Here is a 22,313-nt window from a genome sequence, read left to right as displayed (position 1 = left end):
AGGTGTTTAAAATGATCGCTCAGCTCTCAGCTTTGAGCTCTGCACCACATTGGTCGCGTGCTAAACAGCTTCATCAAAGGTCGCCAAGAAACACGCTGGTTATAGAGGGTGTTTCACATTAGAATTTACACAGTTTTTAAAATAGGCTTTGTTGAGTAAGAAGAGAAGAGTGCTTTGTTCAGCATAGCATTGCCAGCGGTATATTACATCAGGATACATCTAAGGCGTGCTAACTAGCTAATATTCAATAGTGAACTTTTTAACCGGTTGTCCCATCTAAGACTTTACACTATTTTTTAAAGTAGGCATTTTGAGTTAGAAAAGCAGTTTTTACGGCACAGCTTTGAATAGTTAACTTTTTAAGTATTACCGTTAAGCTCCTCAATTGTTAGAGGAGTGTAGGCAGGCCACCGTAAGTAATATCCATACCAAGTTTTAGAATTCCGAAAACACAATTACCCTCCGCGCTGTGGCACAACAATTCGACGGGTTACGTGCCCTGGAGGGGTTGCTTTGCTCGCAACTTTCTTGAAAGCGCATGTATTTTTGCGCGATGTAGCCAAAATTTTTTAGGCCACAGCGCCGAGGGTGACTGCGTTTTCAAAATTCTAAAGACTGGTATGGATGTTACGTACAATGGGCTACAGGCATTTCAATAATTAAAGAGCCTTACGGTGATAGTTAAAAACTTAACTATTTAATACTAGTCAACCAACCTGCTCGTCAGCACTTCTGAGCGGTATTCAGATGTACTACACCGCTACAATGCTATGCCGTAGAAAACACTCTTCTAACTCCAAAAGCCAATTTAAAAAAAATAGTGTAGTCTTAGATAAAACTCCCGGTACATTGTCACCCTATGTGATGCAATCCATTGGCTCTGGGTTAGGAGCAGCATGAAAAAGATTTCGGGTGCGTGGCCGACATCGGTACATAAAAAAAAAGCTGCACGTACAATTGCAGTCTTGCAAAAAATAAGGACACGAAGCTTGCGCTATGCTGCAAAAATCACGAAACACAATGGAAGGAAGGAGTTTCTGCGACCGTATGACCCCCACCTGTTAATCCATCGGCATTAACGGTAGCTGTGACACGCTCTGTCTTTACCCCGCTAAGCAGATCCACTTTCAGCGCGCACCTCCACATTTGCCTCTTCAGCGCGGATAGTTGGCCTTCGCCTCATGTGCACCGTAGCTTTGAGAGAATCACGCGCCACTAGACCGATGCAAGAAAGAAACACTCAGGAGGGCGCATCCGGCGATACCCTTGAAGCCTAATAATAAAAAAACATAGTTTCTCAATACTACCTAGACAGAAAGCTGGCGCTACTGTGTATGCGAGTTTCTTAAACAGCACTTTATCTACCGCGGGAATGCAGGGAAGAGGAGGTTTCGTACTTGGCTTGGCTAATGTTGGGCCGAAAAAGTGGATTGCACCTCGAAATTGGTAGTTTCGCCGCGATGCTCTGCTCTGAGCGCAGGATAAATTATTTCGAAGCAGCGTTTTTCATTTCTTCAATAGATTTAGCGCCAGTGAAAGCTCGGTGTTAGGCTGCGTGGTATGGAAACTTCCGCAGCATTTCTTCCAGGTTTGCCTCGAGAAGAGCTGTATTTTAGGGCTAGATGCACGTTTTATGTACAACAATAGCCAAGCCATGTACAAAGCCGTGTATTCCCGGCATCCCAGCGCCTCACCATGATGTATGAAGTGTAGTGCCAACGGCTTTCCCTCTAGTTATATTAACAACCCTTACGTCAAAAATTAAATAAAGGAAAGATTTGCTCCTCCACGTGATCACATCACGGAATGGCGTGCGGTGGTATTCATCACCGCTGCGCGCGCATGCGCGGTGCATCGCGGTTAAACGAAGCTCGCCACTCCTGACACCTGCGGCAAGGGCCTTGCAGATGCGCATTGAAACATGTAGAACAAAACATTAGGGACCGACTCGGAGAGCAAAAAACTCGGGGAGGAAACGACTTCATGGGCACTTGGCTTGCGATTGGTGGCCACATGATCAGGCTGTCTCCTGAGTTTTTTTTTTCTATGACTAGCTAGACCATGCTGCTTTCTCTTTTCACCCACACTTTACTTCCTTTCCTAACGGCATGGTCGAGGTGTGTACAAAAAAAAAATGAATTACTACGCCATATCCGTTTCTTAAAACCAATTCTCTTTCTTTGACTGCGCTTCGTCTTTGCCAGGGCACTCTTCTCCTCCTTCCGCGTAACGCTGACAGCCTACTTTCGTGGGCTAAAGTGAGAGACCCCCTCCAAGTTCCAACCAGTGCCACTCTGCATGGGGGCGCCACCTGAAAAGTCACCTATGGTGTGGAGACCGGAGCAGTGGGCCCGTTTCGACACCAGAAGTGCTTTGTCAGGTGGCGCCCCCACGCAGAGTGTCACTAGTCGGAACATGAAGGGGGGTGGGGGGGTCTCTTACCTTTGCCCAAAACGGTACGTTTTCACCCACTTTCCGATCAGCGTCAATTTTCGTGGGTGTTATGAATAGCGCGCCCGTCCCTTGGGGCAAGGCGTGCGCTCACTACGCGCCAGAAACTCTAGGAACGACCGCAGAAAAATGGCGCCATGTTGAGAATAGGTGAATATACGATTACCTCAATTGCAATCTCAGTATATAAAGGGTTCACAGCATGCCCGAAGCTAGCGCACCTTCTCAAAGGAATATCCGCCTGCGTTCTGGACTATTGGACAAAACGAACATCCTTAAACTCTTTCAAAAGACGGGAAATGAATGACCATTGCAAGAGTCTATGACCTGATTTCCATACTTCCATATGCGGCTTGCGCTACAGCCCTGGCCTCAAGAAAATCTTACCTATCGCTGACTAGAGGGTCCATTGGATATGCGGCAGCTCCGGTTGCTGCGCCAGTGCCGTTAGTCAGCGACGGACATCTCTCCAGTGTTCCAGTGAGCACGGGTGGAGAGGGCACAGCTGACAGCCCTCTGCCCACCGCGTGCCACAATTGGAGCGCGCAAACCAACAGGCTCGCCCAAGCAGCGCCCTGCACACGAAGCAGTCACAGAATCTGTAATGGTAGGCACACCGAACGCATGCAGCTTACTCAAGTAGTATCGCATATTATTGCTTAGCAGCGGAAGACGTAAAGTGAGGCAGAAGTATGAGGCCAAGAAGTTTGGGGTTGAGTGGTCAGCCGGCGCAGGTCTTGGTTAGTTACCGGTGAGAGGCCTTTGGCCTGCAGTGGTTGTCAGTGGGCTCATTATTATTATGTTTCCTTAGATATCGCATAGTAGGATTAAGCTACGATTAGAACCTACAAACAGTATGATACCTTATTCTGTTCTTGTTGTTTAACACTTTCCTGTCCGCGGGAAAATAAGCAGATTTCGGGTGGTCTAGTAAACATTTTTTTGCTGCTACCCCAAATGTTTGATATTAAAATGTTTAGTACCAATTTGTAGAAGAAGAAATGTGCTTTTTAATGGTATTGTTTACAAACAACAATTTATTACCAATGTTTTGAAAAAATTACTTTATGAAAAAGTTTTTAACAAAGACGAGAAAACTCCGCAAAAACGTCGATGCTGCTTTGCATCAAGACACGATAAAAAAATTATAAATATGCATTTCAAATAAAAAGGCTGTACACAACATTCCTGCAAATATAAACATTCTATCTGTAAAAGTTATTTTTTTACAAAGGAAAATGTTATCCCTAGTGGCTAACGAGGCCATCATGGAAGGTCTCATCAACGCGAACTGCGGGAAGAGAACACACGATTACGTGAAGGACTTCCTTTCAAACAGAACGGCAACAGTAGGCCTAGGAGAACTAAGGAGCGATATCTTTGCAACGCCTAGCAGAGGTACGCCCCAAGGCTCCGTAATCTCGCCCGTATTATTCAACGTGGCGATGATTGGCCTAGCAAGAAAACTCGAGCAAATCCAGGGAGTCCGACACGCGATGTACGCGGACGACATCACGGTCTGGGCTACCGGAGGGACCTTAGAAGAAAAGCAAGCCGCACTGCAAGAAGCGGCGAGATGCGTAGAAGACTACGTGACAGCTAGAGGCCTCAACTGTTCTACCGAAAAGTCTGAGCTCCTGAGAGTGGGCCGACACCAGACTAAGGCGAAACTGGAAGTCACTCTCGAAGGACAACTCATACCGGAATGCAAAATGATCCGCATCCTCGGCATGTGGCTGCAGGGTAGTAGAAAATGCGACCACACGATTTCCCTACTCAAGAAATCAACAGAAAGTGTCAGCAGAATGATAAGCAGAGTCTCTCAAAGAAGACATGGGATGAAAGAAGAAGACACCCTAAGATTGGTCAACAGCCTCATAGTAAGCAGAGTTACGTACTCGCTTCCCTTCCACGTAAGGACCAAAACGTCTAATGAAGAAATCGAAACCATTCTAAGGAAAGCATACAAGACAGCATTACACCTGTCAAGAAACACACCCAACGAAAAGCTCATGCAGCTCGGCGTCAACAACACCTTCCTAGAAATGGTGGAGGCGCAACGAAAATCGCAAATTAAAAGACTAGGAGGGACCTACACTGGAAGAGCACTGCTCGACAGAATAGGCTGCGAATACATCGACACAAAGCGGTACGAAGACATGCCTGCCGAAATAAGGAAAACATTTTATGTCAGACCCATTCCAAAGAACATGGACCCCAGGCTCCACAAAGGCAGAAGGAAGGCCAGGGCAGAACACATTGAAAGAACACTAGCGGGGAAGGATAACACCTTCTACACGGACGCAAGCGCTATGGAAGTAGCGAGCGGCAGAAGCAAATACATAGGTACGGCAGTGGTAGTAAACAAAGATGGGGAACTAACCTCCGGGGCATCCACGGAAATCTGGAGTATAACGGACGCCGAGGAGTTAGCCGTAGCGCTGGCGGCAGCAAAAGGATATAGGGAGAACAAATCATTGAATATTCTCACGGACTCAAAAGAGACCTGTCAAAATTATACGAAGGGCAGAATTAGCAAAGCTGCTCTTAAGGTGCTCAGAGAGTGCAACCTCTCAGAGGGCATAACAGTCCAACATAATTTAATCTGGATACCTGCGCACGAGGACATACGGGGCAATGAGGCGGCGGATGGTCTAGCTCGAGCTTTTTGTTTCCGAGTCGGACAGCAGCAGGAGAGCCGTGGTCTGAGCGCCATGATCCTCGGGGACAGCTATTCAGAACTACTCCAACATCACAGAGGGGTGAGATATAAATATCCGCCCCCGCATAAAGCACTAACAAAGGAGGAGGCAACAGATTGGCGTAGATTACAAACAGGTTCCTTCCCCAACCTCTTTATATACAACAAGATGTTCCCAACGCAATATAGGGGCACATGCCCGTGGTGCGGGGCCACACCCACTTTATTTCACATAACATGGGAATGCGAACGAAACAACGCATTCCGAGAACACAAACCCCCGAGTGCGGAGCACTGGGAGAGCCGGCTCGTCAGCTGCGAGCTCGCCGTCCAAAAGAGGATGGTAGAGCATGCACGGGATGCAGCCAAACTCAGTGGAGCCCTGGACTGAGGGACCACCCTTTGCTGAAGAAGCCTTCCCTGCAGCGCAGCGTGAAGACAGCGACACGCGAAGCAAGCAAGAAGACTTCTGATCGCCTAAATACTTATGATTCAATAAAAGTTTTCCTATCCTATCTTATCCCTAGTTGCTATCGTGCCACCGCACAAAGCAGTTGCGTGATGTGGTGAAGCACAAGTTTGCGCAGCAGGTCTCGCAGAAAACGTTCGTTTTTTGTTCCAGTTTCCGTTCTTGGTAGCACAATTTGCAGTTACTGTATCTTTGTAGCTTCTGGGGCTTGTGCTATTGATCCTTAGGGGCACTAGTAATGGGAACAACAGGAGAGCCTTGGGGTCTGGATGTTGTTGCTCATCAAGTCCTATGAGCTGCTCCACCAGCTGTTGCCTGAACGCGACAATAACGGAGCATAAGCTTGCTTCAAGCGGACGTCATTATTGGCCCTGGAGCCCCTTCTCACAAGTATAGGACGACTGTAGAGCGTGTGTGTAAAGTGAGAGAGAAAGGAGAACGGAAAGGAAGGGAGGTTGACTAGGCGACGCCCAGTATGCTAGCTGCCCTACATGTAGGATGGGGAACGAAGGGTAAAGAAAGGAAGAGAGGAATAGGAGATCATTTCTTCACGTGTCGGTAGGCCATTACTACTAGGGTACACAGGGCACACACTTAGAGCTTAAAGCCTAAAACTCAACTCTGACTCTTTTGAGAATTGTTGCGTATTTATGTTAGGCTTGTGCGCACGGGTGCCTGCCTCTATGCTAGTGTGTCTTTCCGTGAGTGCGCATTAGGTCGCGCGGTTTGTTACGAAGTGGTCAACGCCTAAAACATATCAGTAGGGCCAACTCAAGAGCTAGGCTATATCCTCCTCCTTTTAAGGTTAGACATGGCCTGAATCTTTTCACTCCGTCATCCTGCCCCGCGAACAGCTAGCTCAAGGGAATATACACCGGGAGAGATAAAACCAAAGCAGTGGCATATATCTGAGAACGAAGAGTGAAAGCGAAGACAAACTTTATTAGTGCCTGGCGATTACGCGAGTGGTTCGCCCAAGTCTGGGAGACCATTGTTGTCGACGGTCCTATAGGCATGGACGATAGGCTGTCGTTGAAGGGGAAGCTCTATTAAGCCAGCTTCATCTCGCACCCTTTAAGGCTGATTTCCTCGCTGTCGCATTCTCTAAGTTGTTCGGGGCAGTACCAGAACACGTGGATAAGTACAGATACCTCTCCATTGTCTAGGAATGCGTTAGTCGGGTATTGTTGCGGCCAGAGTTAGATTTACCGTACTAGATTTTAAAGCATGCCTGCTTATATGTTTCTCCTTATTGTGGCTTCTGGCAGAGCAAGATTTTTGTGAGGTTCGGCGTACTTACGTCTGCTTACTAGGTGGCGCTCTATGATGTCGACGTATGTTGGAGGGGACGAAGGTTTGGAGAGTGGCGATGCCAGGGCTCGGTGTGTGTGGCTTCGAGCTGTCTTGTCAGCTGTCTTGCCTCCTTCTATGCCCTCGTGTGCTGGAATCCACATTAAAGTGTGTCTGGTATTTCCCCTTGTCTGCTGGTTCTCATCATGTTCGCGGCCGCCCTGGAAGTACCCCATTTAAGGTATGTTTGCTCTGCACGGTTTTTGAGAGTCACATAAGATCCTTGTCATCTGTTCGGTGGTGTTTGCGTGTTTTATAGCTAGAGCTAGTGCGACTTCCTCTGCGTTCTCTACGCAGTTTTTTTCTCCTGATGTAAGCGCTTGTTGATTCTTTCCCACGTTTGTTGGTGACTGCCGCCACTGGCCCTTCTCTACCCGGGCAGGTGCTCGCATCGGGTTTGGTTTGGTATACGGGGATTTAACGTCCCAAAACGACTCAGGCTTTTTATAGAATATTTGCACGCTGTTGAATAATCGAGTTTTGTACGCTCGTTTCCATGGCCTTTCGTCTTTCACCATGGTGGCGTGGGTCCATGTCTTTCGGAACTGGTAGGACTGTGTACTCTTCTCTTGCGCTTAGTGTCAGCCTGGTTCTTTGTGTTTAGATTTCCTCCACTGGGGTTTGGGGTCCCATTTCTATTTTGTCCTCACCCTGGTCGTGCTGAGCTGCAGTCTGCGTTCCTGTCTAGTTCTGACGGCTCCTTTCAGTTCTGCATATGTTCCCAAGATCCCTACAGTGTTGATGGCGTTGGTCGGCGCAGAGGTTGCGAGTCCGACTGCGGTCTTGTATGCTTTTCTAATCTGTGCTTCGTTTTCTATTCTTCCGTTTTGGTGGTGTTGTGTAAGAGGAGGCTATAGATCAATGTGGGGATGATGAGCTCCGTTACCACCCTTAATGAGTTCTGACCGCAGTTCGGTGTTCATCTGGTAGTGCGTTACCGGTTTTCTTGAAACAGAGGTGTCTTGTGCGAAAGATATCGGCTAACAGACTTTGTGCTCCGAAAGTGTCATACTTTAGCCTTAGCAGCGCATTAGGCTGCATTGAATGAGTTGGTGTGCGGCCGCATGTAAAGAGGCTGTTACCGACATAGTCGATTTAGTTTTTCCTTTAACATCAAACCAGCACTGTGCTACTTACCTACAAGATGCCTCGTGGCTCTCGACTGATCGGGAGTCATGAAAACGCGGAAAAAAATGCATCAGGCAGGGGGAGGGATGGCAGGTGACGATGACGAAAACTATTTATGCCTCTACCCTTTGCTCCGGTGTCGTAAAACGAACCTAGAAGACTATGATGATCGTCCTGAAACTACACTGCATGTGCATTCACGAAGCAACTATCAACATACTTTAAAATGGTGCCCATCTGTGATAGGTGGACTAATTTTGATTTCACAGAGTGGCACCTTCTGCGCTACAATTACAAGTCACGACACAATGCTTCGAGTGAGGCTTAGTGACATAACAGGGGAAATGGCGCTGCTGGACTTCGCAAGTGTTGGTTCGAATCCCGCCCGCAGACCTGCGAACGTTTTTTTGTCCGCCATGGATGAAATTCTGAGGGAAAATGGGGCTTTGTTTATCGTTGGTTTCGAGGTGAATTCTCTGTGATTTCGAGACGATCTTCGACGCAAATATAGGAAAGTGGAAGCTAAAAGTTTTTTTATAGTCAAATGAGAACTCGGGATGTCTGGCGATGCTTCCGGACTGAATGCTCGTTCTCTTCCGCCTAGTTGTGAGCTAACCGATTACAAGGGGCTCGCTACGCAACACGAACGCGTGCAAACCTGGGACCATGGATTCGGATATCAGATGCTGTGCAGCCCCCTCGTACTAGCTGCGGGCTGAGTTTCTGCTGACAGCGGCTCAACGAACGCTTCTCGCGTTTTCACAACCCAGTATGCCTGGTTCAACCCGTTTCACATCCCCGAGATAAGTATTTGTCATTGTATGCCTCATGGGTGAGTCCCTTGATGAACTTCCTCTCACAGTTCCCACCGCCCAACTTTAGGCAAAATGCTTCACACACTTCATCACTGCTGGTGAAGGCTTTCACCACGTGATCTTTTAAACCTGTACCTTTAGTCTATGCGGATGTTTAACCGACGCCTGGTCGCCGATTTCAAAACTTCAGCCTTTCTCGTCCTGGAGCCAAGGCGCATGCAAGAAATGCTTTGCAGTGCCGGCTAAGCACAAAGGGTCTGGTTCAGCTCATGCCACGTCATACCACAGGCCGCTTTACAGGAGTTCGTACCGACGCAAATGTAGTCGCACGCAGCAAGAGCCAGAGGCGCAAGCGCTCATGAGCCATCGACGAATGCCTGTAAGCTTACTGAGTCAGTCTGAACCTCGTTTCAAGGTATCGATCCTGTCTAACACAGCCATACCACCTGCGGGCCCGTGGAGCGCCAAAACGTTCACTCTAAGGCGGATTTCTCTGTTTCCCTCCGGTCTGGCAAAGCTCTCAGGTCGCTGCTAGTCTAGCACGACCGCTAACTCCACAGCGCCGCTAAGGCCCCAGAGCACGAGTCCGGCACTCCACCCTTCCCATCACCCTCGTTACTTTTGAACGCGATAGGGTTAAAGGCCCCGTTATTCAGAAAATCCGGCGTCGGCGCTGTGAGCGAAAAATACGATGGCCCAGGTGGTGACCCTCAAGCGAAGCAACCTAGGTGGGATTGCGAGCAAACTGGTCACCATGGCTTGTGGGGTTTAAATTTATGATCGATCGCGAGAGGTTTCTCGGAAAAAGCAACTTGGGTCGCACAAGCCCCACAAGTGGCAGCGTCAGCCGTCGAAGGGCAGTGGCGCATCGCTTAATCGCTGCACCATTGCGGAAGGAGTGGTGTGAGGATTCCCAGGGACCTATGAATGTAAACTTGAGAACGAACGACCAATTCCGAATATATGGGGATTAACTCATTAAAGCTATCGCGTGATATGATCATACCCTTAAGGTGGAGCTGAAGTGTCCCATCTAATTTTTTTTTATGGACGCGGCTTGTCTATTCGTTCTTTATCTTGAAAAAGGAACATGCAAACCCGCCGCGGTGGCTCAGTGGTTAGGGCGCTCGGCTACTGATCCGGAGTTCCCTGGTTCGAACCCGACCGCGGCGGCCGCGTTTTTATGGAGGCGAAACGCTAATGCGCCCGTGTGCTGCGCGATGTCAGTGCACTTTAATCCCCAGGTGGTCGAAATTATTCCGGAGCCCTCCACTACGGCATCTTTCGTCCTTTCTTCTTTCACTCCCTCCTTTATTCCTTCCCTTACTGCGCGGTTCAGGTGTCCAACGATATATGAGACAGATACTGCGCCATTTCCTTTCCACAAAAACCAATTATTATTATTATTAAACGCCACCATGAAATCCCATTCACTTTAACGCCGGCCGGCAGCGTGTCTTCGTGGGGAGGAAATCACTGCAGTTAGTCGGTAGAACATAATCGCTGGTCGCCTGACATGATCGTCGCTGCGATTACGCTCATAAATTCATTAAATTCAGTTCTGACCTTTACTAACTGCGTTGTCTGCGTTCATTGTCGAGGTTAGAATGGTTGTTTTAGTTACTGCATCCGAAGTTATTTGCATATAACCGCGGCCACCTCTGTGGACTTCCTGTACTGACACGCACACCAACTACGTCTAAGCAGACCGACACGAACTAAGGCTCAGATGGACTGGATGATTATCGCGGGCTGGTAAGTACTCTCAGCGCCAAATGAAACAAGAACAAGACATTTCAGACACGAACTGAAAAATGGGATCATGCTATGCAGAGACAACTTAGTACTGGCGCAAATTAGCTTGACATCGAAAACGCATTGTCTGGGCTTTTGAAGTGTTGATCACCACCGTGTGTATAGTATTTGCCGTTGTTTTTTTTGTCGATTTTTTATTTCTCTCGTTCGCGTTTTGTTCAACGTTGATGGTACTCAGGGACACTCAAAATTTGTGTGTATTACGAGCTGATTGCTCTTCATGCCTTCTACCTACGCCTGCCAAGCAGGCATATTGTTTACTCCCCCCCCCCCCAAAAAAAAAAAAAGAAATCTGTCACGACGCATCCGCTCGATGATGCGGACAGTGGTGGCAACTAATCCATGTAAAGAAAAATTACAAGGATGGCACAGCACTGGCCGGCCGGGTGTTACCTGCGTGAACGCCGTTTAGAGAAGGATTGAGTAAGACGTACCTTTGCATTGACCCACGGTGAAGAGACGGCAAGGAGGATGAGACCGATGAATGGACCCGAAGCTGATGAGTAGAGTGACACAAACAGCTGCAGAAAAATTGCAAACAGGCTTCAGATGGCGCCAGTCCTGTTGCGTTCTTGTTCCTCTTTTGTCTTTGTTCTTTTCGCGCCGTCCTGACATCATCTAGAAGCTGTGCACCAACTAGCCCAAACCAAAGTACTTGAGGCTTCAGAAGAGATACCGTTATTATCCATATTGTGCCGGCTCGCCAGAGGCTCTTGACGCAACAATAGCGTTCGTGCAAGTGTTGAATATTTTTGAGTCCCTTATGCTCATGCGCTCAACTCGACGGGAATCACAGAAGTGCACGCGTTAGCTTTAGTAAAAAAATATACAGCCCAAGGGTCTCTCTTCAATGCCATGCAGAGCGGCTGTGTGATAGTATTGGCCCTCTTAAACCCGGGAGGGCTTAGGATCCGAGATCCCCTCTCCCTAGAGAGATGAGGGTCGCTGAGGATACAAAAAGGAGCCACTCTGAATTGATCGTATGCATACCCATTGGTTTGTGTATTTTTAACAAATGCTTACATAAGTAAGGCCCTTCGTTCGCGAGCAATATTTTTGCCGCTTTTAGCGAGGCAAACATGGTTAGTTATTTTATGAGCTCAAATTCGAGTGAAAACCGGGTTCTTGAGCAAAAATTGTGAGAATTCGTTTTTTTTTTCTTGAGATATACGCATTTTCTAGCAAGAGTCATTTTACATTAAGCGGTTGTTTTTTTTTTGTTGTTTAAAATGGTTTCTTTATTGGTTACAATTTAATGAGGTAAATGAAAATGGCAGGAGCACTAAAAGTCTGTTCACTGATCGAACCAGGTATCAGCTCTTTTATTCTAATTTAACGTAAGTATTTCGCTGCAGCTTCATTTTCTGCTATACACTATCACGTCCATGCAGGAGCGTCACGGCTTGTGCACTGCGAATGCATTAATTCAAGATCGTGGCGACCATTTTATATTTACAAGAGCCATCAGGAAGGCTGTCGTTAGTTTTGGTAGCGCTTGATATAAAGATGGTAATGAGACGTACAATCAGTACCCGTAATTTTACCTCTCATTTTTCAAGTACTTTACTGAGTTATTCCCAACGGACGCTGCAACTTGAACAGTAAGCATTAAAAGAGGTTTAAAATTATCTGTTAACAGTAAGGGCCCCCTTGGAATAAGCAGAAGGTACCCTCTAATTTTAGGGCGGTGTCTCTAGCTTTGTGTGCTAGAAAAATGCGCTTTCCGGAACGCGCATTTATAAGTAGTGGTCGTGCTTACCAGAACTTTATGCAATCTTTTCTGGGTGCAAGAAAACTGTGTTTTCCCCGGAAACAGATGGCCCTATAACATACCTATATGACAATGTTTATGCCGGGTGTTCTTTTTTTTTTTGAAGGTCCGTATAAAAAAAAGGGTTTTTAGGTAAAGAATTTTTTTTTTGTGGCATAGTAATACCAGTGTTGGGGGACGTCAGAAACAGGCGAATCATGCTGAGTAGCAAAGTGATTAACTAAACTCTAATAGTTTAGTTTCTAACTATTACCCATGCGCCTGATTTCAATTAGTGATTTGTAGCCGACCGTTAGTAATAGCCAAGTCAGTTCTTTGAATTTTAGAAACGCGATTATCCTCGGGGCCGGGGGTCAGCTAATTTTGGTCGCATCGCGCAAAAATATCTGCTCTTTTGAAAAAAGCATGCAGGCAAATCAACCTCTCCAGCGCACGTAACTCGTCGAAATAGACAAATTTTGTGAACCCACAGCGGCCATGGTAATAGCGATTTCGAAATTCTAAAAACTTATATGGCTTTTACTAACGACCGGCTGCAAATCTCTAATTGTAACCAGGTGCCGGTCGGTAATAGTTAAAAAGTTACCTATTAGAATTAAGTTAATCACTTTACTACTTAACATCAACCGTCTGTTTTGTAGAGACCGCTACATTACGGTAGCCTAAACGAACGTCTTGCTGGGCAAGTTGGTAACTGTACACCTTTTTGGTTACAGGCGCGAAAACATACACAACACAAGGTTGAAAGATGGGACGGAGTGCTCCGTCCCGTCTTTCTACCTTGTGTTGTGTCCGTTTTCGCGCCTGTAACCAAAAAGATTACGGTAGCATTTCGAGCCTTCAGCGTGGCGGCGCCGTGGCGGTGGCGGCCCTGTGGCGGCGCCGCCACGCTGTCAGGTGGGTGGTCACGTGGTGCGGAGCAGCTGCCGGCTGTGCGGCGCCTTGGTCGATCACGTGGTTCGTCGCGTGGTTGGTCACGTGACCAAGTTCCACTCGGCCAGCTGTAGCTATCGTGCCACTCCAAGTTTAACCAATGCTAAACCACCGCCAATTTTCTTTTGACGTCCCTAAACACCGGTATTACTAAGCTGCAAAAACCTTCTCTTTACCTCAAAAACACTATTTCTTTTTTAAACCTTGTATCTTCTGAAGAAAACACAAGGTGTAGGTTGTATATGCGGGAAGACAGATAAAGTTTGATCAAAGCGCTCTTTTAATGACAACGTGTGGAGGTTAAGAAACTTGTACGCTGGGATAGTTGGCATAGCATTCCGAATTTTTAGAGCGCAGGTGAAGAGGGGAGACAAGAAAACTACTCCTGGGATCGCAATCTAAAACTGCCCACTTTAAAATGGTCCTTTCGCGTCCGTCTTGTCGTGTTTCATTGGTCACTCAGATGTACCCGCGGCTTTCAAGAGTCAGTGGAAAGCGACCGGGCCATTAGGTGCAAGGCGACTGGACCTCAGCATTGGCTGCACATCTCAACCAATGGCGGGAAGTGGTCAGGTCCGGTCGCCTGCTGTTGACACTGCGCTGCGATGCACCTCACCAGTGGCTGCATATTGCAGTCATTGACAGCCAATAGTGAGCTCCGGTCGCCAACCACCCAATGGCCGAGTCGCTTCCCACAGACGCTTGGGTGCCGCGTGTATACCTGAGTGACCAATGATAGAGGGCCATACGGACACGAAATGGTAATTTCAATGCGTTTACTATGTTTATTCGTGCTTGCCATTTATATTTGTGTTCTACCTTTATGACCCGTTATTACCATTTGCCCCCCCCCCTAATGTAATGCACCATTAGGGCCTTTAAGAGAAAATAAATGATGATGATGATGATGGTTTTAAAATCGGTAGCTAATAAAATCCGGCCCCTGCCCAATTCTGTCATCCCTTGTCTACCCCTGCGTTTTAAAAATACCATTGCATAGAGCGCGAGCTGGCAAAGAAAAACATGAACGAATTTCCTAATTTTCCGGCACAAAATGCTAAATAACAAGTATGAGCTACCCATATGCTGAATTAACATCCTGGCAAGAAGCAAGAAGTTGCAGGTACGAGATGTGATGCAAGGTTGCCGCTCTTAGAACGGAAGTACGTGCTTGCAAGCGGCACTTGGCATGTTTCTAAAGCACGAAAATGGCTTTCTAGAATTTACGAGTGTAAATTTAAAAATGGCGGCTTTTATTTTCTTTCAAGAGAATCTTCATATCGGCTATACCTGTATGCATAGTTGAGTATGATTGTTTCTGCTTTTTCGTCTTTTGCTCTTTGTTGGTGTATTTTTATGCGTGTAGCGGCACTATCATCATCAACAGTGGTGCGCCACCTCGGTTCGTTACATGCGCTCGCTCTGGCTACGTGGGGCCACGTGCGGCGTAGAGTAAATGCAGTTGATTCCTGGTTCCCGGCATGTTCGCTTCGTCCGCGTCGCGCTCCGTGAATTTGTAGGCGACTAAGTCTCTGTCCCTCTACAGTTTGGTGACCCGGACGTGATGGACGCGGATAACGCCGCCACGGTTGCGGCGCCCAGGCCCCAGGTCCCGGCTCATAAACCGGCTACGAAGGACATCGCCAGCGTCCACGTACAGCTGCCGTCATTTTGGCCTCGGAATCCTGCCGTATGGTTCGCGCAAGTGTAGGCTGCGTTCGACCTTCGGCGCATCACTTCACAACACGTGAAGTATCTCCACGTCGTGTCGACTCTCCTCCCCGAGGTAATGAACGAGTTTGACGAAGTTTTGAAGACGCCCCCCCCCCCCCGCCCCCCTAGATCACTCCATGGGTACGGTCCTAGCCCAGAAAACCTTCTCGGAGCGCAGCCGCCTGCAGCACTTGCTCCGCAGTGAGGACCTTTGCGACCGTCGACCATCTCAGCTCCTCCATCGCATGCGACAGTAGCTCGGCGACCGCCCACAGGACGTCAACAGCCCGCAACTCCGTGAGCTGTTCCTCAAGCGCCTGCCTCAGGACCTCGTGGTCGTCCTGGCTGCAGCAGGTGATGTTAGCTTGGATAAGCTCGCGGAGTTGGCTGATCGTGTCTCGGACTACTGTGGCCCGCGTTCTGTGGCTGCAATTTCTTCCGCCGCATCGTGCACTCTCGTCGACCGGCAGTCAAGCCTCGAAGCTAAAAATAACCACCTCACGAGTACCGTTGCCGCACTGCGAGCGTCTATTCCTCGTCGCTACCAGCGTTCCTCTCGCCAACGGTCGCGCCATCGTTCCAGTTCCAGTCATCGATCGAGCCCAGCCCGTGACGGGTTTTGCTGGTACCCCCGCAAGTTCGGCGCCGCTGCCCGATAGTGCCGGCAGCCTTGCCAGTGGTCGGGAAACGCGCCGGCGATTCACTGATGGCGGCCGGTGATTCTGGCTCTACATCCAGCCGCCTACTATACGTCACCGAGAGGATCTCGGGATACCGCTTCCTTGTGGACACCGGTGCACAGGTTAGCGTCGTACCTGCCTCCCGCATCGATTGGCAACGCGCTGTGCAAGGAGCGCTTTTGCAGGCGATCAACACCTCTCCGATCACTGCCTACGGACAGCGCATAGTCACCCTCGATTTGGGCTTATGCCGCACATTCCGATGGATTCTCGTTTTCGCGGACGTGCAGTTTGCAATCCTCGGAGCCGACTTTCTCACCACGTTTGGCCTCGCTGCCGACCTTCGATCTCGTCGACTGGTGGACCACACGACTCACTTGTCTGTGAGCGGCGTCCTCGCCCCGGTGGCCACCCCCATCCTGCAAGCCGCTCCGCAGCTGCCGTCGTCCGCCTTTGCTGTGGTTCTGACCGATTTTCCTGCCATCACGCGGCCCAGCAACCTTGAGCTTCCCATCCGTCAGACCGTCACGCACCACATAGTCACTACGGGCCCTCCAGTGTTCTGCCCACCGCGCCGCCTTGCTGGCGACCGCCTCGTCATTGCCTGCCACGAATTCGACCATATGCTGCAATTGGACATCATTCGGCTGTCGTCCAGCAGTTGGTCTTCGGCGCTGCGTATGGTGCCGAAACCAGACCCCGGCGATTGGCACCCCTGCGGCTACTATCATGCTCAACGCCCGCACTGTCCCGGATCGATATCCTCCCCCTCATATTCAAGACTTTGCGGCCGACCTGCATGGAATGGCCATGTTTTTCAAGATTGACCTGGTGAAGGGCAACCACCAGATCCCGGTGGAGCCTGCAGACATCCCTAATACAGCAACTGTATCACCGTTTGGCCTCTTCGAGTACGTCCTGTATGCCCTTTGGTCTGCAAGACGCTGCTCAGACATTCCAACGCTTCATCAACGAGGCCACTCGTGGCCTGCGTTTTGTGTTCGCGTATCTCGATGATCTGCTGATTGTCAGTTCCTCGTCAGAATTAAGAACACGCTAAACACCTGCGCCTGCTCTTCTGACGCCTCAAAGAGCACGGTTTCGTCATCAATCCTGCCAAGCGCGTTTTTGGCGTCGACGCCATCGAGTTCCTTGATCATCACGACACAGCGCAGGGAATACGCCCTTTGGAGGGCAAGGTGCGCGCCAACCGTAACTTTCCTCGCCCAACGTCGCTTCGCAAGTTTCGCGAGTTCCTCGGCCTCCTGAACTTCCGCCGACGTTTCTTGTGTGGCATTGCCCGCATTACCCTGCCCTTCACCGATTTCTTAAAGTCACCGCATGGTCCTCACACTCCTATCGAGTGGACGTCAGCTGCCGAAACCGCCTTCCAAGCAGCCAAGGACACCCTTGCCGATGCTACTCTGCCCACGCACCCGCTGACTGACGCCCCGTTGCGTCTCATCACCGACGCCTCTGGTGCAGCTGTAGGCGCCTTCCAGCAACAGCCTCAGGACCACTTCTGGTTCCCGCTGGGTTTCTTCTCCCAGAAGCTCAAGCCCGCAGAAACGCGCTACAGTACTTTCGGCCGTGAGTTACTAGCTGTTTATCTCGCCATTCGACACTTCCGTCACATCTTGGAAGGAGCCGTTTTTTATGTGCTCACGGGCCACAAGTCCTTTCGCTTTTCATGTGAATCAGAGCTCATACACTACACGAGAGATACGGCACCTGAGTTTTATTTCTGAATTTACGGTGGATATAAGACACATCGAAGGACCCGTGAACAGTGCCGCCGATGCGCTCTCCCGTGTCGCTGCTCTTGCATCAGGCCCGCTTGATTTCGCAGCGCTGGCTGCCGCACAGGCGTTAGACAGTGAGCTTCAAGCCCTCCAAGCCAACCCCGGCTCTCTGATCTTGTCGCCAATGCCCCTGCCGTTCTGCTCGGACACCATCGTGTGCGACATTTCCAGTGGTTCTCCACGGCCTTTTGTAACCACCGCTTTCCGCCGCCAAGTCTTCGAACAGCTGCACTACGCAAGCCATACCGACATTCGTGCTACACAGCGGCTCGTGACGTCTAGGTTCGTCTGGCCAAACTTCAATCGAGATGTGCGTCGCTGGGCTCGTGAGTGCTTGCAATGTCAGCGTGCAAGAACAACGCGCCACACTCGATCGCCTCACCACCCTTTACGACCCCCCGACTGACGTTTCGAACATGTCCACGTCGACATTGTTGGCCCTCTTCCTTCAACACGACGTTTTCAATACATACCTACGTGTGTTGACCGCTACACACGGTTGCCCGAAGCCTTTCCGCTGCCCGATATCACGGCGTCTACAGTGGCGTCCACTTTTGTCAGTGGATGGATTTCCTGTTTCGGCTGCCCCAAGGCAGTGAGGACGGATCGTGGCCGCCAGTTTGAGTGCGCCTTATTTCGCGCCCTGACATCTCTGGTTGGCGTGCGCCATGTTCACACCACCGCGTATCATCTCTCCGCGAACGGCATGGTTGAACGCTTGCACCGACAGCTGAAGGCTGGCTTTGCTGCACGCGAAGCTCGCACCTCTTGGCCCGATTCCGCTCCATTGATGCTCCTCGGCCTTCGATCAGCCTTTAAAGAAGATCTGCGGTGCACGGCGGCCGAAATGGTCTACGGGACTACCGTCCGTTTGCCAGGCGAGTTCTTCGTTTCGGCCCGCACCGAGGACATCTCGCCACCTGCCTACGTGGAAAAACTACGCCTGCTCTCCAGGCGCCTGCAACCCATCCCCACAAGTCCATCGACTCACCAAGTCTTCGTGAGCAATGACCTCGCCACGTCCACCCATGTCTTTGTGCGTCGAGACGTCATCAAGCCTTTCCTCACCCCTCCCTACGATGTCCCTTATCCCGTCCTGCAGCGGGGTGAGAAATATCTGAAGCTGTCTGTTGATGGACGAGAAGAAATTCTTGCCATCGACCGCGTGAAACCCACCTACATCGCGCACGTTTCTCTTTCACCCCGCCACCACGAAATCTCAAGCCCCACTTCTACTGACTCTGTTCGCGCCGTCATCAATCATGTCTCATGGGTGCCACGCTGTTGACTGCCATTCTCCTTCTTCTCCTTCCTCTTCCTCTGATTCATGGTTCCCGGCCTGTTCGCTTCGTCCGCGTCGCGCTCCGTTAATTTGTTGGGGACTAAGTCTCTGTCCCTCTACAATGCGCCGTCATTTTAAAGTGTCTCCTGATAGCACTGATACATGTACGACGTCATATCTTTGAAGTATTTCATATCAGTCAAAGGATGTCAGGGTATCTCTAATCAAATACACTAAAGATGTTCCTGAACGACTGATCATTAAGCGTTTAATTCAGTAGCGGGTTTATAAAAACAAAACGTGGCTAAATTAGGCTCCGGAAAGTGTTCATATTGTGGGAAGTCTTAAAGAGTAAGAGAATTGAGGAGGACTGTAATAGGTGAATTTCAGCTAAATTTTGTGAGTGGCCGAGGCTGGCTATAACCTTTTCCTGGTACAAAGTAGGTTTTGCAACGGATTACAGAGATTTTAGCGCAGCGGTCTGGAGAGTCCTAAGGACCACTGGTTTGGATTCTTGAGCAGGCTTAACAGATTAGCCTAGATGCTTTGAAAGGTGGGGCTCGAAATCGCTTGTGAAGTAAACACTTTTTGCTTGCGTGTATGACTGTCGTGCAGACGCAGTGAGGTTTCCACAGGACAGAGGTAGATCTTATACCACATCTGTAGTTCTAGATGTTTTGCTGTACATTTCTATGCTTGACGCCTACACGTGTTTTACATCATGGCGAGGTGGCGGCGTGCCCTTCTGTCACACACTCAGAACAGGGGTTGAATATAACTTTTAGGCAAAGAAGATAAGACGCGAGAATAAGTGAATAGTTAATACGTACCCTGGTAGCCGTTCCCATATATGGTACCACGACGGCAAAGAGAGTCATTATGACGCCGCTCGCTAAGGCTGAAAATAATGTTTGCGCATTAACCCTCTCCATCGCTTGCAGAAGCGTTTTGGATGATTAGTTCCCACCTCACAGTTAAAATGTAAAATTGTTCAGTGAACACCGTACTTGAGGAAATGAACGTAGGTAACGTTACCGGAAGTTCCCAGCAATAGCTAGCCTACAACTCAACTAAACTTTAGTTTTGTTATTCTGCAAATGTCCCTTCATTTAACTGATGACTACCATACCAAAGTAGTCTGAAAAATACATTTTTAGCGAGAAAACGTTTATGGACGCAATTTTTCATATAATGCAAGATTTCACTCTAACAATCAATATATCCGCAGATCACAGCACCGCAGTTTGTATTTCTTTGCTATTAACGTTTTTGCCATCGTCAAAAGCGTTTCTTTGTCTTTTTATGGCAGACTTAACTGTTCGATCCGAACGATGGAGACACTTTCGAAGAAAGATTTTGTTACATATCCGAAGAACGGACCTTTACCTTCAATATTACTACAAGAGTATATTACAATTTTTTTCATTTTCAAAATTTCTTGTTGAGAATGTTGGACATGTCTGCCTTTCGATGTTCGGGATCGCACCTTACTCATCAAATGTCTTAAAATTAGCCAGCTCATGTATACCAGTCAAGGTCGTTATTTGCCAATATTTTCTACTATCGATCTACAATAAACCTGATTCTGAAGGACATCCTGCACTATCTTAAAATTGGCAACAGTGAGAGAGAAACAGAAGAACCGAAAGGCAGGGAGGTTAACCAGGCGATGCCCAGTAGGCTACCTTATTCGTGGGGAAGGGAACATAGGGGAAAAATGGAAGAAAGAGCGGCCACGAAATGTGACCTCCAGCTGTGTGCGCAAGTGCTGTGGAAGGCTGTATCTTCGATTACTGTTCAGACAATACCATTGCTGTGAAAGATCTGAAGTGAGCCACTTTCTTTCAGGAGCTCAGCCACAAAGTCGCGTTTTGTGCTTGTTAAACAGCACGTCTCCCTTTTTTACCAAATAAGCAAATAAAGGAACGACACGATATTGAATAAGCACACTCTTTACCTAAGAGGCGCGTGGCGGTGACGGTTGTGCGTTCGGTCATTGTGACGTACGGTGACACTATGTCGACGTAAAAGATGGCCGCATGAGAGTTGACGATCGAAGAGACAGTGCTGCAGAGTAGAAAGGACGCCGTGTTACATCCGCTCTGGTATCCTGGTCATTATGAGCAAAGCTACGTTCGTTGCAAACGTGATGCGTGAACAATGGACTTTAAAGCGTGAGCTTTTATTGCCGACTTTATTGCGTACAGTAGAATGCAACCAAGAAATCTTTGGAGCTGAAAATTTGGCAACGAAAAATTTGCAAACCCCACTAGTGGTAATTTTAAAGCAGTTTATTTTCCAATTCTCTCATGACAGGCTTTTGTCGGTAATGCTACCTGTAGACTTTTGGTTGCGCGTGTTAATACTTATCTCTTACGAAATCTGTGAAAAGTGTACATACATTCGGCGTTTGATAAAAGGCAAACAGTATGATTTGAGCAATGCGGAAAATACATGAATAACCCTTTTAGTGGCGATAAACGGCGGAATGTTTCTAGTGATTAAAAGTTTCGGCAGATCTATTTCTTGAATTTACATTATTTCCATGTTAAGAGCGCAAGTAAGCATACGTCAAGGATTTGTATTGTCAGTGTAAAGCATTGGTAATGTTTCAGTAAGGACAGCCTTCAGGCATATCGTCACGATCATCATGCATCGCACGATCGTCAAAATCTTTGTAGTTTCCTGCGCTTCTTTTTGCACGTACAAGGCCGTCTACACGAGGCCCACGCTCATTACATTGCTTTGAGGTGTCTGAACTAGATCTCACATAACGAAGCTCATGAACTCTGAAGCGAAATGCCTTAAAAGGGAGTGAAAATGGAGTAAGCCGTCCTTGTTGAGCACTCTATATTAGGGGCAAGATATGCTGCCCATGCCATGAGGTAGATTTTCATCGGAATAAATATCGAATGCTTACGGTTGGCTGGAGAAGCACATGCCCTCTTCGAAACATTAGAAGTTTTTGCAGTCACAAATATTTTAGCTCATTTTTGAATCTGCTCTATTTCCTAACCTCGCGACTTCCGGTGCCAAATGTAGTATGCTTCTATTGCTAATTGTTACCAGTTACTATGCTTATAGGTGAGAATATGTCTCCGTTACTAAGAGCAAGCATTACAATTATTTCATAAGCCAAATTTGCCCCGAAGCATGGAGCATACAATATGTAGCACATGGAGCGCTTGTCCTCCTCATGCAGCATATGTCTTGCACGCATACACGCCGTGCACACACACACACCGCGCACAGCTACAGATAAGGGCTCTGCGCACTCTCACATATCGGTACAAACGGAGGTGCACTCACATCACGCACTGTTCCTGAAAAAGCTGAAAGCACACAGTGACATGTCCCGGTACAAAAGCGTATGCACATGTGTGGTCCGCACTGTACCCCGTGT

At 48.5% G+C, this 22,313-nt stretch overlaps 1 protein-coding gene across 1 annotated transcript in view; it reads right to left on the bottom strand.

Annotated features, from left to right (window-relative positions):
* LOC144102644 (sodium-coupled monocarboxylate transporter 1-like) overlaps positions 1–22,313 on the bottom strand; it is a 91,792-nt gene that overhangs the window by 16,552 nt on the left and 52,927 nt on the right. Inside the window, exons 11-14 of the mRNA XM_077635861.1 lie at positions 20,868–20,977; positions 19,741–19,808; positions 11,164–11,250; positions 2,839–3,026 (exon numbers count right to left, since the gene is read on the bottom strand). Coding sequence (XP_077491987.1) covers positions 2,839–3,026; positions 11,164–11,250; positions 19,741–19,808; positions 20,868–20,977 — 453 coding nt within the window. The remainder of the gene's footprint in view (positions 1–2,838; positions 3,027–11,163; positions 11,251–19,740; positions 19,809–20,867; positions 20,978–22,313) is intronic.

The sequence above is a fragment of the Amblyomma americanum genome, chromosome 8, assembly GCF_052857255.1.
Source record: "Amblyomma americanum isolate KBUSLIRL-KWMA chromosome 8, ASM5285725v1, whole genome shotgun sequence".
Classification (NCBI taxonomy): domain Eukaryota; kingdom Metazoa; phylum Arthropoda; class Arachnida; order Ixodida; family Ixodidae; genus Amblyomma; species Amblyomma americanum.
The sequence above is the reverse complement of the archived record's forward strand: the minus strand, read 5'-3'. Positions and strand labels throughout refer to the sequence as shown.